General features: G+C 37.9%; 1 protein-coding gene across 8 annotated transcripts in view; it reads left to right on the top strand.

Annotated features, from left to right (window-relative positions):
* Nucleotides 1-15,709, top strand: part of IBTK (inhibitor of Bruton tyrosine kinase) — a 98,922-nt gene that overhangs the window by 63,202 nt on the left and 20,011 nt on the right. For all 8 annotated transcript variants that reach the window (XM_026007409.2, XM_026007412.2, XM_072736061.1 and 5 more), the window contains exons 24-25: nt 3,384-3,476; nt 3,921-4,064. In XM_026007409.2, the coding sequence (XP_025863194.1) occupies nt 3,384-3,476; nt 3,921-4,064 (237 nt within the window). The remainder of the gene's footprint in view (nt 1-3,383; nt 3,477-3,920; nt 4,065-15,709) is intronic.

The raw sequence follows: 15,709 nt of genomic DNA, 5'->3' as shown, positions 1-15,709 counted from the left end.
TGTTGTGCTTAGAAGACCTATCCAGGGTAGAAAGAGCTAGATTGAAGTCACCAAGTATAAGTGTATTATTATCAAGGTATTTCTTGAGTTTGGTTATTAATTGGTTTAAATATTTGGCAGCTCCCACATTCGGGGCATATATATTGAGGATTGTTAAGTCCTCTTGTTGGATAGATCCTTTGAGTATGAGATAGTGTCCCTCTTCATCTCTCACTATAGTCTTTGGGGTAAATTTTAACTTATCTGATATAAGGATGGCAACCCCTGCTTTCTTTTGAGGACCATTTGAATGGTAAATGGTTCTCCAACCTTTTATTTTCAGGTTGTAGGTGTCCTTCTGTCTAAAATGAGTCTCTTGTAGACAGCAAATAGATGGGTCCTGCTTTTTTATCCAGTCTGAAACCCTGCGCCTTTTGATGGGGTCATTAAGCCCATTCACGTTCAGAGTTACTATTGATAGATATGAGTTTAGTGTCATCACATCTATTCAGTCCTTGTTTTTGTGGATTGTTCCACTGAACTTCTTCTTAAAGGGGAATTTTAATAGTCCCCCTTAAAATTTCTTGCAGAGCTGGTTTGGAGGTTACATACTCTTTCAGTTCCTGCCTGTCTTGGAAGCTCTTTATCTCTCCTTCCATTTTGAATGAAAGCCTTGCTGGGTAAAGTATTCTTGGTTGCATGTTCTTCTCATTTAGGACCCTGAATATATCCTGCCAGCCCTTTCTGGCCTGCCAGGTCTCTGTGGAGAGGTCTGCTGTTACCCTAATATTCCTCCCCATAAAAGTCAGGGACTTTTTTTCTCTTGCTGCTTTAAGGATCTTCTCCTTATCTTTGGAATTTGCAAGCTTCACTATTAAATGTCGAGGTGTTGAACGGTTTTTGTTGATTTTAGGGGGGGATCTCTCTATTTCTTGGATCTGAATGCCTGTTTCCCTTCCCAGGTTAGGAAAGTTTTCAGCTAGGATTTGTTCAAATACATATTCTGGCCCTCTGGCCCTTTCTGCGCCCTCAGGAACCCCAATTAAACGTAGGTTTTTCTTCCTCAGGCTGTCATTTATTTCCCTTAATCTATCCTCATGATCTTTTAATTGCTTGTCTCTTTTTTCCTCAGTTTCCCTCTTTGCCATCAACTTGTCTTCTATGTCACTCACTCGTTCTTCCACCTCGTTAACCCTCGTCGTTAGGACTTCTAGCTTGGATTGCATCTCATTTAATTGATTTTTAATTTCTGCCTGATTGGATCTAAATTCTGCAGTCATGAAGTCTTTTGAGTCCTTTATGGTTTTTTCTAGAGCCACCAGTAGCTGTAAAATAGCGCTTCTGAATTGGCTTTCTGACATTGAATTGTAATCCATATTTTGTAACTCTGTGGGAGAGTGGGCTGTTTCTGATTCTTTTTTTTGAGGTGAGGTTTTCCTTCTAGTCATTTTGCTCAGTGCAGAGTGGCCAAAAACAAGTTGTATTGGGAAAAGGAGAAAAAGAGAGAGAAGGAAAGAAAAGAGAAAAAGAAAAAAGAGAAGAAAAAAAAGGGGGGGGGGAAGAGAAGAAAAAGAAAGAAAAAGAAAGAAAGAAAAAAAGAAAAAAAGGGGGGGGTGGGGGAAGCAATCAGAAATCAAGAAGAAAGAGAGAAAAAAAAGCACAAAACAAAACAAAAACAGAAACAAAAAAAAAACACGGGGGAGTATCTTCCGATTCTGTGTACTTTAAGTCCCTTGACTTCCCCTGGAACTGGTCCGTGTCGCTGGTCTTCTGGGGGAGGGGCCTTCTGTGCTGATTCTCAGGTGTTAGCACTTGGGGGAGCTGCTCTGCCCCTGCCTGGTGCAGGGCTCAGTGGGGGGTGTTTACCCCATGAGGCCCCGGGAGGAAGCCACAGTGGCGGGGGCAGCTCTGGGACCCTGGAGTCAGCTCCCGCAGTAGCTCCGGGGCTCTCCGTCTGCAGGGCCTAGGGGCTCCCGGGCGGGGCCGCTGATCTGCTCAGTTCCAGGCAGGAGCGTCCTTGCTGTCCTGGGCCCTCCCTGCCTCTGCCTGTCCCGGGGGAGGCCGGATCCTGGGCTGTGTCCCGGCGCCCTGTGCTCCGGGGCCTGCGCTGTTGGATTCGCTCCTGCCCCGCAGCCCCCTCCGTGGAGCCGCCGCCTGAGCCCCTCCGAGCTGTTCCCGGAGCCGAGCCGCCCCCTCCGCGCGGAGCTTCTTCCTCTGCCCGAGCCGCCGCCGCTGAGCTGCTCTCGGAGCCGCGCAGCCCCCTCCGCGGAGCCGCCGCCCGAGCCCCTCCGAGCTGCTCCGGGTCCCGCCGAGCGCTGCAGCCCTTAGGGAGCTCGGCGCACTCTCCCGGGGCTTAGTTCCTCTGTTACTGTCCCAGGGAGCCCGAGGGCACCCCCGCCTTTCTGGGGATCCTGCTCCAATTCCCCGGGAGGCCTTTCCGCCCGGGAAGGTTGGTGCAGCTCCTGCTCCTCCGGGACGGGGCTCTCCTGTCCTGGGGACACTCGCCCCGGCCTCAGCCCGGCTCCTCGCGGGGCCCCTCCCCCTTGGAGGCCTTTTGTGTCTTTATTTCTTTTTTCCCGTCTTCCTACCTTGATAGAAGCGCGAACTCTTCTCACTGTAGCGTTCCAGCTGGTCTCTCTTTACATCTCAGGCCGAATTCGTAGATTTTCAGGATGATTGGATGGTTTTCTAGGTAATTTGTTGAGGACAGGTGACTTGGAGACCCTGCTCTGCCGCCATCTTGCCCCTCCCCCTGTTGTCTTTTTAAGTAAACATGTTTGTGGGAACACTGAGAAGCATCTTCTAAACACTAGACTATTTTATTAAATGTGTTTTAAGAATAATTCACTTGGTATAAAGTCAGCAAAATAGATTGGCTATTTCTAAAGATTATAAATTTTTTTTTCTCATAATTTAACTCCATCAGGTGGTTTCTAATATTATAGAGCACCCTCAAACTTCACTGTTAAATTTTTGTTGTTGTTAACATTTAGTAGTAAGAATTTTGTTAAAAATAGAATATAATTTGCATGTTCTATTCATCTTAAAGAATAAGAATTTAAACAGAACTTTGATTACTTCTGTCTGAGTCAAATAAGAATCATTCTATTGCTTTTTTTTTTTTTTTTAATGTTTCAGCTATATATTATGACTTTGGATGCATTTTAGTTATGTATATATAAAAGTAGCCTTCGTTCAAAATATCAAAGTATCCTTTTTTAATTTGACCGTAGTTGACAGACCTAAAGTATCCTCTCATTATCAATCTTACGTATAATTTACAATTTCAGTGACGTTTGGAGGTTTGTACTTTATGGATCAATAACTGTTTTCTTTTTTCCTTTTTCTTTTTTCTTTTTTTTTTTTTAATAACTGTTGTAAAATAACCTTCATATGTGTTTTAGTCCTGTCAGCCCTCCTGTTATGGATCTCAGAACCATCATGCAAATTGAAGAAAGTAGACAAAAATGTGGAGCTACACCAAAGACAAATTTGGGGTTCGTTAAAAAATCATAAGAAAGCAAAGACTGTGTTGTTTTATAATTCTGCCCTAAAGAATTGGAAAGACCTACTGGACTTTTTTTGTTTTTCTATATTTGATGTTAAATTTTAAGCTCTTTCCTAGATACTCTAGCCTTCCTGACATTTCTCAAATATATGCTAAAGACTGAGTTGGGTTGGTAGTCCAGCTCTGATGGTCAGAAATTGACCCCTAAAATGATCATTGTGGACTATATTTGATGCAACTGTGATGTAATATTAGTATGAAGGCTCATTTGTATCTATTATTTGATCGTTGATAGTGTAAATGGATACCGTCACTGTTGAATCATGTTGCCATTTTGATCCAGTAATAGTAAAAGCACATCAAATAAAAAAGCAATATAATTACCTGTAGTCTTTATTAAGTAGAAATTAATGCCAATTCATTTAATTCCTAGCAAGATGATTTCTCATGGAGTTAAACTTTCTCAGAAGCAACGGAAAATGATTGCAATGACTACCAAAGAAAACAATTCAGGAACGAATAGCATGGAAACAGCTTTAACTGCTCCTTCAAAAACTCCAAAACCAGCAAACGCATGGTATGCTTTGATTTTTATTAAAATAAGCAGAGATCTGTGCATTAGAGTTTAAGGTTGCTCTTGGCTTCTGGGTCCCCTTCCCATTGTTTCAAATATTTCATTCCTCTCTTTAAAAAGTTAAAAATTAGACCTTGTGAAGTAATTTTTTTTGTTTTGACATTTACATCATGGTTTTCATTTACATCATGGTTTCCAAAATTTTTTTGTACATAGATATAATTTCTTCTTGGTATTCTAATTAGTGTGTATTGCTAAAGTAATTTAAGAAAGTAGTCTATTTTTTCATTTGTTATAAGAAACAATATATATTATAGAAAAATTGGATAAACACATTTTTTTTTTTTTAACCACCTTAATTTCTTTGTCCTTCTGGATACATTGGGAATCTCTTTACATTGTTATAATCATGGGTTTCATTGTCACTCTTAAGCAGGGGTATCTAATTGCTGCAAGTTTTCTCCATTAGAATTCCCCTATAATAGCAACATTAATAGGAAAAATCTCCAAAGAGGTCAACTAGCAATTTTGAGGTGTATAAAATAGGTTGTACTTCCTGTTTCCCTTTAATTAAAAAGCAATTTCAGAGGAAAAGCATATGGATAGAGTGAAAGGCAAGGAAGAGATTCACTGAACTCCCGTTTTTCTCATAAGGACTGAAGAGCATCTTGGAAGCTACCCTTTTTGGAGGGAATCTTTTTATTGCTTCTTTTTATTTATTTAGTTTAGAGAGAAAGAGTGGGGGGTGGGGGCACAGGGAGAGGCAGGGAGAGAAGGAGAAAGAGAATCTTAAGCTTCAGGCCCAAAGGAAATGACTCGGGGCTTAGTCTCACAACTCTGAGATCATTACCTGAGCTGAAATCAAGATTTGGACGCTTAACCGACTGAACCACTCAGGTGTCCCCCTTTCATTGCTTCTAATGCCGCATTTTCCTGCTTGTAAGAGAATAGTTTTCCCAATTAAAAAAGTAAATTACTTTGAAAAGAGTGGCAACTCATTTGGTGCTACCAAGGGGACTAAATCAATGTTAGGACTACTTGTAGATCTAAAGCATGATCACAGGAAAGAAAATAAAGAAAGAGGTGGGAAAACTCAGAAAAGAGTAAAATTTGAGAAAATGAGTTTAGTAGAATGTTTTAATTCATTAGTATTTGTTGCATACCTTCTATATGTGGTAGACTGATTTGTTCACTGCCTTTGTAGGGTTTGTAAGATAGCTGTTACAACATTGAGTTGTGTTTTCCCTAAGAAAAGTATGGAAGAGATACAAAAGTTCTTAGATCAACTCTCAAGATACTAAATAATACTGCAATTTGAGAGAATTAACTAAGCATATGAAGAAGCTTTGGGCTTAGTAATATAGCCATGCCATTAATCAGTTTCATTATTTAAAAACAAAAAGTAGAGGAGGCTTCCTGGAAAGATGGTAGATTAGGGGGACCTTAAGCTCACTTTATCTCATGATGCAATAGATACACAAACCTAATTGTAAATAACCCAGAAAATGATCCAAAGACTGGCAGAACAAACTCTACAACTAAATTTAGAGAAGAGGCCACATCAAAGAGTGTAAGAAGGGCAGAGATAGTGGGGAGCTAAAGGGACTTCTCTTGAGAGAGGGACTTGAGGGTGGAGAGAGGGGAGACAAACAGACTGTCATACCAGGGAACCTGAATGGGGAAAACAAACCCCATAACATTTGGCTTTGAAAATCAGAGGCATAGAATTTTGTGAGTTCTTAAAACCAGCAGGACCTAAAGCATGAAATTTTTTTTTTAAGACTTTATTTGTTCATGAGAGACACAGAGAGAGAGGCAGAGACATAGGCAGAGGGAGAAGGAGTCTCCCTTTGGGGAGCCTGAGGTGGGACTCAGTCCCAGGACTCCGGGATCACGACCTGAACCAAAGGCAGATGGTCAACCACTGAGCCACCCACGTGCCCCAAAGCATGGGATTAAAATAATCAGCAGGCTTAGTTCTAGGAGAGCCTGGAGGACTATAGGAAAATGAGTCCCTGAAATTAAAAGAGACAGCCTACTGACCTACAGCATAGAAGCAGCAGTTTCAAAACCCTTGGAGCATACGGGAGGGAGAATTATTTACTAATCTCAGAGCATATTCCAGAGGGACAGACATCACTGCAAGACTCCTCCAGAAACAGAGGAGCTGGAGGTGCCATTTCCCCAGCCCCTTTCCCTGCTTCAGGGATCTGCCCCCTCTAGACAGGCCTGCCTTAGTCCCAGCACTACAGGTCTCCTCCCCCAGAAGACCATTGCAAGCCTTGCCAATACCACATCTCCTGACAGCGTGCTTTACAGGTCTTTGGTCCCTGTGGTATCAGAAGACCAGCAAGAACCTTGTTAAAACTGTGCATGCCACCCCTACCTTCTTTGCAGACAGGCCCAGCTGACCTCTCTTGTGTCAGAGGCACATCCCCCCCAGCAGAGAAGTGGCATGCAAAACTTGGAGGCACTGTGTACCCTGTGTACTCACACTTTGGAGTTGGCCAGGGCTAATTTGCAATCAGCCGCAGCCCTTTCCCACTGGCAGAGGACTCGTATGCATTTGTTAAAACTGCACCCAGCCCACATGCTTTCCTGATAAGCCCAGATGGCTGTGATCCTCATCCTTTCTCTCAGAGGACCTACTGCATGCTCTGCCCCTGAGCATATTGTAGATCCATCCTCACCAATACATTCTTGGCTAGAGCCCATTTAGACCAGGGCCATAAGTGTGGCAGTGTTGAGGCAGCCCTGACAGAGGCTAGCACCACTCCAAAGTGACTCATAATCTGGGGAGAGGAAAACATAACCACACAAACTAATTAGATTACAGCCCCAGGAGTGGGCTGTGGGCAGACAGCTGGTTTGATAGCAGGCCCTGCCCACTACCACCAAAAGCTTTTCAGGGGACAACACAGGGAAAGTGCCCTGCAATTAGCTGCTATTGCATCTCTGGTGAAAGCCTGGTCTGCCTCAACTCAAGCCCAAGGTGGCCCAGACTGGTCCACAGGAATCAAAAACTGCCCACAATAGGCTAAGAGAGCCACTGCAGACAACTGGACCAAAGGAAAACGTGGCTTGGCCACAGTAGCAGGGTACATGCAACACACATAGGAGACACCCCTGGTGCCACATTCTGGTAAACAGGTGATACTGCACTTTGGGGCACTACGGGACATCAAAAGGCCACTACTTTCAAGAATAGGCAATGTAGCTGACTTTCTTAAGGCATGGAAACATACACAGAAAGTTAGATAAAATGAAGAGAAAGAGGAGTATGTTCCTAATCAAAGAACAAGACAAAATCATAGCAAGAAACCTAAGCAAAATGGAGATAGATAAGTAATATTATGCCTGATAGAGAATCTAAAGTAATGGTCATAAAGATAATCAGTGTATTTGAAAGAGTAGAGGACGTCACTGAAACCCTTAACAAAAAGATTAAAGAAAGAAACAGAGATGAAGAACACAGTAAATGAAATTAAAAATACACAAGATGCAATAAAGAACAGACTAAAGGGAACAACAGATCAGTGACCTGGAGGACAAAGTTATGGAAAGAATCAATCTGAGCAGGTGAGAGAAAAAAAATTATGCAAAATGAGAACAAACTCGGGGAACTCAATGACTCCCATCAAGAGTAGTAACATTCACATTATAGGGATTCCAGAAGAAAATGGAGAGAAAACAGGGCAGATCATTATTTGAAGAAATAACAGCTGAAAATTTCCTAAATCTGGGGAAGGTAACAAATTCAGATCCAGGAGGTACAGAGAACCCCCCAACAAAATCAACCCGGGGAGGTCCATACCAAGACACATAGTAATTAAAATGGCAAAAAGTAGTGATAAAGAACTTTAAAAGCAGCAAGAAAAAAGGAAGACAGTTACATACAAGGGAAACCCCATAAAGCTATCTGTGGATTTTTCAGCAGAAACTTTGCAGGCCAGAAGGGATTGGCATGATACATTCAAAGTGCTGACAGGAAAAATATCTGCAGCTAGGAATACTGTATCCAGTAGGGCTATCATTCAGATTAGGAGAGAGTTTCCCAAACAAAAGTTAGAAGAGTTCATGATCACTAAACCAGCCCTATAAGAAATGTTAAAGGGGACTCTGAATAGAAAGACCATAAGCAAGAAAAGCAGGAAGCACAAAAGTATTTAGAAGAAAAAAAAAAGGTATCTGTAGAAACTAGTGAAGGGACTCACAAACGAAAAGTATATAAAGTATGACACCTTATACCTAAATTGTGGTGGGGAGAGGAGTAAATGGGTTCAACCTAAGTGACCATCAAGTTTACATAGACTGATATATGCAGAAGATGTTGTATGCAAACCTAATGGTAACACAAATTAAAAACCAGTAATATATATGCAAAAAATAAAGAATCCAAGTATATCACTAAAGAAAGCCAACTTATGGTGAGGGAAGAGAGCAATAGAAGAAAGAAACAGAAAAAAAACACAAAAACAACCACAAGACAAGCAACAGAATGGCAATAAACACATACCTATCAAATACCACTTTGAATGTAAATGTACTAAATGCTCCAATCAAAAGACACAGTGAGAGAATGGGTTAAAAAAAAAAACAAGACCTATCTATATGCTGGCTATAAAAGACTCATTTCAGACCTAAAGATACCCACAGGCTGAAAGTGAGGGGATGGAGAAAAATCATACAACTAGTGGTGAAAGGAAAGCCAGGATAGTAATACGTATATTGGACAAAGTAGACTTTTAAACAAAGGCTGTAGCAACAAAGAAGGATGCTCTATAATCCTAAAGGGGATGATCCAACAAGAAGATAGAACAATTGTAAATATCTATGCACCCAGCATGCAGGCACTGAAATACATTAAGCAGTTAATAATAACCATAAAGGAACTAAAAGTAATAATACATAATTGTAGGGGACTTTAACATCCCACTTACATCAATGGATGGATAATCTAAACAAAAACAAGGAAATAATGGCCTTGAATGACATATTGAACCAAATGGATTTAATACATATATTCAGAACAGTCCATCCTCAAATAGAATACACATTCTATTTGCACATGTGCACATGAAACATTCTCCAGAATAGATCACATATTAGACCACAAAGCAAGTCTCAACAAATTAAAAAAGACTGAAGTCATACTACACATATTTTGCATATTGCTATGAAACTAGAAATCAACCACAATAAAAAACTCAGGAGGGCACTTGGGTGGCATAGTCAGATAAGTGACTCTTGGTTTTGGTTCAAGTTGTGATCTCGGGGTCATGAGAATTAGCCCTGCCTTACTGAGCAGAGTCTACTTAAGACTCTCCTCCCTTTCCTACTGCCTCTCCTGCACTGCTTATGCATGCATGCATGCACTCTCTCAAATCTTTAAAAAAATTCCAGAAAGAGGACAAATACATGGAGGTTAAATAACATGGTACTGAACAATGAATGGGTCAACCCAAAAAATCAAAGAAGGCATTAAAAAATACATGGAGACAAATGAAAATGAAAACAGGTCCAAAATCTTTGGGCTGTGCAGCAAAAGCAGTTTTAAGAGAAGTTTATAGCAATACAGGCCTATATTATGAAGCAAGAAACGTCTCAAACAACCTAACCTTATACCTAAAGGAGCTAGAAAAAGAGAAGAACAAACAAAACTCCAAACTTGTAGGAGGAAAGAAATAATAAAGATTAGAGTGGAAATAAATGATATAAAAACTAATAAAACAGTAGAACCGATCAATGAAACTAGGAGCTGGTTCTTTGTAAAGATCAACAAAACTGACAAATTTGTAGCCAGACTGATTCCCCCACCCCCCAAAAAGAGAGAACTCCTATAAACAAAATCAGAAATGAAAGAGGAAGAATAACAACTAACACCATAGAAATACAAGGGGTTGTAAGAGAATATTATGAAATATTATATGCCAACAAATTGGACAACCTAGAAGTGGATAAATTCCTAGAGATACATAACCTACCAGAACTGAAGCAGGAATAGAAAATATGAACAATTGATTACCAGCAATGAAATTGAATCAGTAATCAAAAACCCCCAGCAAATAAAAGTCCAGGACCTGATGACTTCACATGTGAATTCTAGCAAACATTTAAAGAAGAGTTAATATCTATTCTTTTCAAACCTTTCCAAAATAGAAGAGGAAGAAAACTCCATATTCATTCTATAAGCCCAGCATTACTTTGATACCAAAATCAGATAAAGACAGCAGCACCCTCCTCAAAAAAACACAAACCCCAAACCAAAAAAATTTCAGGCCAGTAGTATATCTGATGAATATAGATTCAGAAATCCTCAACAAAATATTGGCAAACTGAATCCAACAATACATCAAAATATCATTCACCAAGATCAAGTGGGATTTATTTCTGGGATGCAAGGGTGGTTCATTATTCACAAATCAGTCAATGTGATACATCCACATCAACAAGAGAAGGGATAAAATCCATATGATCCTTTCAATAGATAAACCGAACAATTGACAAATAGTTTCCAATCAATATAAAAACCCTCCATAAAGTAGATTTAGAGGGAACATATGTCTACATAATAAAGGCCATATATGAAAAGCCCACAGCTAACATCATACTCAATGGTGAAAAGTGGAGAGCTTTTCCTCTAAGATAAGGAATAAGACAAGGGTGTCCATTCTCAACACTTTCATTCAACATAGTACTGGAAGTCCTAGTTACGGCAATCAGGTAAGAAAAGAAATAAAGGGCATCCAAATTGGAAAAGGAGTAAAACTTAACTATTTGAAGACATGAATATGAATATATATATATATATATATATATATATATATATATATATATCTCTAAAGATCCACCAAAAACCATTACAACTAATAAGTTTCATACAGGGCAGCCTGGGTGGATCAGCGGTTTAGTGCCTGCCTTCAGCCCAGGGCATAATCCTGGAAACCCAGGGTCAAGTCCCATGTCAGGTTCCCTGCAATGAGCCTGCTTCTCCCTTTGCCTGTGTTTCTGCCTCTCTTCTCTCTCTCTCTCTCTCATGGAAAAAAATCTTAAAAAAAGTTTCATATAAAGTTAGTATACAGAAATTTGTCACATATCTATACACTAATAATGAGCTGTCAGAAAATTTAAGACCACAGTACTATTTACAATTGCATTGAAATGAATAAAACATCTAGAAATAAATTTAACCAAGTAGGTGAAAGAACTATAAAAACTAAATGATGAAATAAAGATAACACAAACAGAAAGGTACACTGCTCTCCTGTGTTGGAAGAATTTATTTTTTTAAAATGCCCTTATTACCAAGAACAATCTATAGATTCAGTGCTATCCCTATCAAAATAACAAGGGCATTTTTCACAGGACTAGAACAAATAATCCTAAAATTTGTATGAAATCACAAAATACCCCGAAGAGCCAAAGCAATCTTAAGAGAGAACAAAGCTGGAGGTATCATACTCCCTGATTTCAAATTATTACAAAGCTATAATAATAAAGACCCTATGGTATTGGCACAAAAACAGACACATAGATCAGTGGAACAGAATAGAGTCCATAAATAAACCTGTGCTTCTGGTCAATTAATCTTTGACAAAGGAGGCATGAGCATATAATGGGGAAAGAACAGGTTTCTTCAATAAATGGTGTTGGGAAGACAGTCATTTTCTTATACCATATACAAAAAGAAACCTCAAGGTGAGTTAAAGATTTAAATTTAAGATCAGAAGCCATAAAACTACTGGTAGAAAACATAAGTGGTAAGCTTTGGATATTGGTCTGAGCAACGTATTTTTTTAAGGATTTACTTGTTTTAGAAAGTGCGCACAAAAGTCAGTGGCAGGGAGGGTTAGAGGGAAACAGTCTAAAGCAGACTCTGTGCTGAGCACAGAGGCTGACATGGGGCTCAGTTTCATGATTGAGATCATGAGCTGAGCTGATACCAAAAGCTGGACGCTCAACTGTCTGAACCACACAGGCATCCCTGAGCAACATGGTTTTTTGATATGTCTCCTCTGGCAAAGGGAATCAAAAGCAAAAATAAACAAATGAAACTATGTTAAATAAGCCTTTGCAGAATGAAGAAAACCAACAAAACAAAAAGGCAACCTACTAATTGGGAGATGATATTGGCAAATGATAACGATTGATAAGGGTTGAATATCCATTATATATAAAGAATATACACAACTCAGTATCAAAACAACAAAAACAGGCTGAGGGCCTGAATATACATTTTTCCAAAGAAGACATACAGGTAGCCAACAGACGCATGAAAAGATGTTTAGCATCACTAATCATATGAGCAATGCAAATCAAAACCACAATGAGCTATCACCACACACCTGTCAGAATGGCTATTATCAAAAATGACATTAAATGTTGGTGAGGATGTAGAGGAAAGGGAACTCTGATGTCCTGTCACTGTTGGTAGAATGCAAAATGGTGCGGGCACTATGAAAAACTGTATGGAGGTTTCTCAACAAAATAAAAAAAAAAATAGACCTACTATATATGATCCTGCAATTCCACTTCTGGTATCTATCTGGAGAAAATGAAAACAGTAATTTGAAGAGAGATATTTAGAATCCTTTGTTCATTGCAGCATTATTTATAATAGCCATGATATGGATGCAACTTCGTACAATTGATGGATGAATGGATAAAGTTTAGGTATAAATACATACAATGGAATAGGAGCCATAAAAAAAGAATGAAATCTTAGCCATAAAAGAAAAGAATGAAATTTTGCCATCTGCAGCAAGATGGATGGACTAGAAGGTATTATGCTAAATGAAATAAGGAAGAAAAAAGACAAATACTGTATGTCTTCCCTTATATGTAGAATCAAAAAATAAATGAATAAGACAGAAACAGACTCATATATACAAAGAACAAACTGATGGTTACCAGATGGGAGAAGGGGAAGGGGATTAAAAAGTCAAAATAACATGCTTCCAGTCATAAAATAAATAAGGCACATAGATACAATGTGCAACATAGGGAATAAAGTTAATAATGTGTAACAATTTTGGTGACAGATGGTAGCTAGATTTATGGTAGGTGATCACTTCACAACATATATACATGTTGCATACCTGAAATTATGCCAACTATACTTGAATTAAAAAAATACAAACTAATCAATAGCAGTTTTATGTTTCTTAGGACACCAAGCAAATTTAATTAGGGATAATTTTATTCTGAATTATCTGAGCTATAAAATTAATCATTTGTGTCCTTTTTATGACTTCTTGAGACCATTTTTGATATTTGAAGGACTTTTAAAATTTATTTCTGCTAAATTCTGAATATATATACTTTTATTTGTACTCTAAATTAAAGGTTAACTTAGTAAAATATATTTGTCAATAAGTATAGAATAACTATAAGGATATAATATATATACTTTGGTTATGGAAATTTTATAAGTTAATGGCACAAATCAAAATATTAGAAATTTTTAAAACATGTTTATATAAACTGGTTGATGTTTGGTGTTCATGAATTTTGATTCATGTTTAGTGTAAACGGAAATAATCATTTGTTGAATACTTTTTACACACAGGGTGTAAATACATGTAGTATATGCTTGAAGAAATTAAAAATGGATTTGTTTTCCTTAGAATATCCCATGTAAATGATGATCTAATGAAATTTGGTAGCACTTAAACTTTACTATGCTATGAATAAATTAGAAAATTAAATTAGCATTTAATCTGATTTATGAATTGTATGTAGAGTATATTCAGAACTGTAGTGACTTAAGTTTTTAAAAATATTCCTTAAAAGAGCATCTTCATCATCTGAAGAACCATCTAACATGATTTTATTTTTGTAGAATGTTTTTATGCTGTGTTTATCTTAGTATTAAGGTTAAGATAAAGCTCATTAGCAAATCACAAATTAGCCCTATAAATCTGCTTCTGATTGTGGAAAGGATTTTTACTAGTTTGATCACAGATTTTCTCAGCTCGTTTTTATGACTCATAATACATAGTTGTACTCCTGCTCTCTACAGTTAGGTGTGGCAATATTATATATTAAATATAATTGGTTCTTGCATTAGAATGAATTTCTGATATAATATAGTGTGAAAACACCAAGTGTATGTGGGAGTTGGCCACTTTTCATTATCACCTGTTTTACTTGGAGAAATAATACATTTCTCATGAGTCATCTTCAGTGGAAGAATGCACAATCTTTGTGGCCTGGCTTGATGAATATAAATTCTTCTAAATTCCATATAGAGGTAACCTATAAATTATAAACTAATTCAACTTCTTAACTTTTTAAGAGCTGGAAATTTTATCTATTAAAGCTAAAATTTCAGAGCTGCTTTAGCTAAGAAACAAAATCTTGATTAATTTTTTACGTGGTTACCAATGTCTACAAATGCTTCTTCATAAAGCTACTGTGGCTCCTAAGATGGAAAATAGCCAGAGCCTGAGTTAAGAAAGCAAAATCATGGGAAATCAGACACTGTTTCAAATTATGGCATGATCAGTGGAAAGAATAGTAGAACTCATTTAAGGAAATCTGGTAAGTCATTTTATAAGTAACCACTGTGCATGATTAATGAACATGTGAGTTTAAGATATTTTATAAGCACTGTTACTTACATTTATTCCTAAGGAGGTATCAGTAGCTTTTTAAAAAAGTTTTGGAAGTCTTTTAAAAGTATGTATAATTTATCACATCTAGGAGTCTCTGAATTACTACTAGAATGAATCTGACAACTTATGCTTTATAGATTGAAATTTCTGTATTTAGAAACATGATTTACTTAAAGGAGACATTCAATGTATTCTCAGGCAAGAACATTTGCCATCAGTATTCCCAAATTGCTAATGTTACACTGTACACCATAGTTACCTTGTTTGCCAACAGAATCCTTTAGGTATGTATGCTTTTGGGAGGAGGAAGGAATTGTTAAGGAAACACAAATTGTATATGTGTTTAGCTTTTTATAATTTGTATATGTATGTATTTGGGGGAAAATTGCATGGTCAAGTCATAGGGAAGTTCCATTTGAAGAAGTATTTTTAGCATGAATACCTAGGTAGGTCATGTTTCTGACACAAATCTATAAGGAAAATTTCTCTGATGTAATTTAAGACTTTACTTAGAGCAAACAACTTTAATATGTAGACACAGCAGTATAGTGATTAGGCCTGGGTTCTGGAGTTAGCCTTGCTTGAGTTTAAATCATGGATCTGTTAATTTGGTAGCAATGTAAGCTTAGATCAGTTATTTAATCTTTCTCTGTCTTTCTTTCCTTGTCCATAAATAGAGCTAAAAACAGTACCTATTTCACAGGGGTATTATGAAGTTGAAACTGAGTTAAAGCATCGAACATTTAGCATAGCACCTTCAACATTGTCTAATCAAATATATAAATGTTAGCCATTTATATTTTAATAAATGGTAACTTGATTTGTAATATGGCCATATGTTTAACTGATTTCCTTAACATGTATTAACTTTTTGGTGAACTTTTCTTTTTTCTTAAAATCTTTTTTTTTTAAGATTTATTTATTCATTCATGAGAGACACAGAGAGAGGCATAGAGAGAAGCAGGCTCCCCACTGGGATCACGACCTGAGCCGAAGGCAGATGCTCAACTGCTGAGCCACCCAGGAGTCCCT

The sequence above is a fragment of the Vulpes vulpes genome, chromosome 1 (assembly GCF_048418805.1).
Source record: "Vulpes vulpes isolate BD-2025 chromosome 1, VulVul3, whole genome shotgun sequence".
In the NCBI taxonomy this organism is placed as follows: Eukaryota; Metazoa; Chordata; class Mammalia; order Carnivora; family Canidae; genus Vulpes; species Vulpes vulpes.
This window is presented reverse-complemented; position numbering and strand designations above follow the sequence as displayed.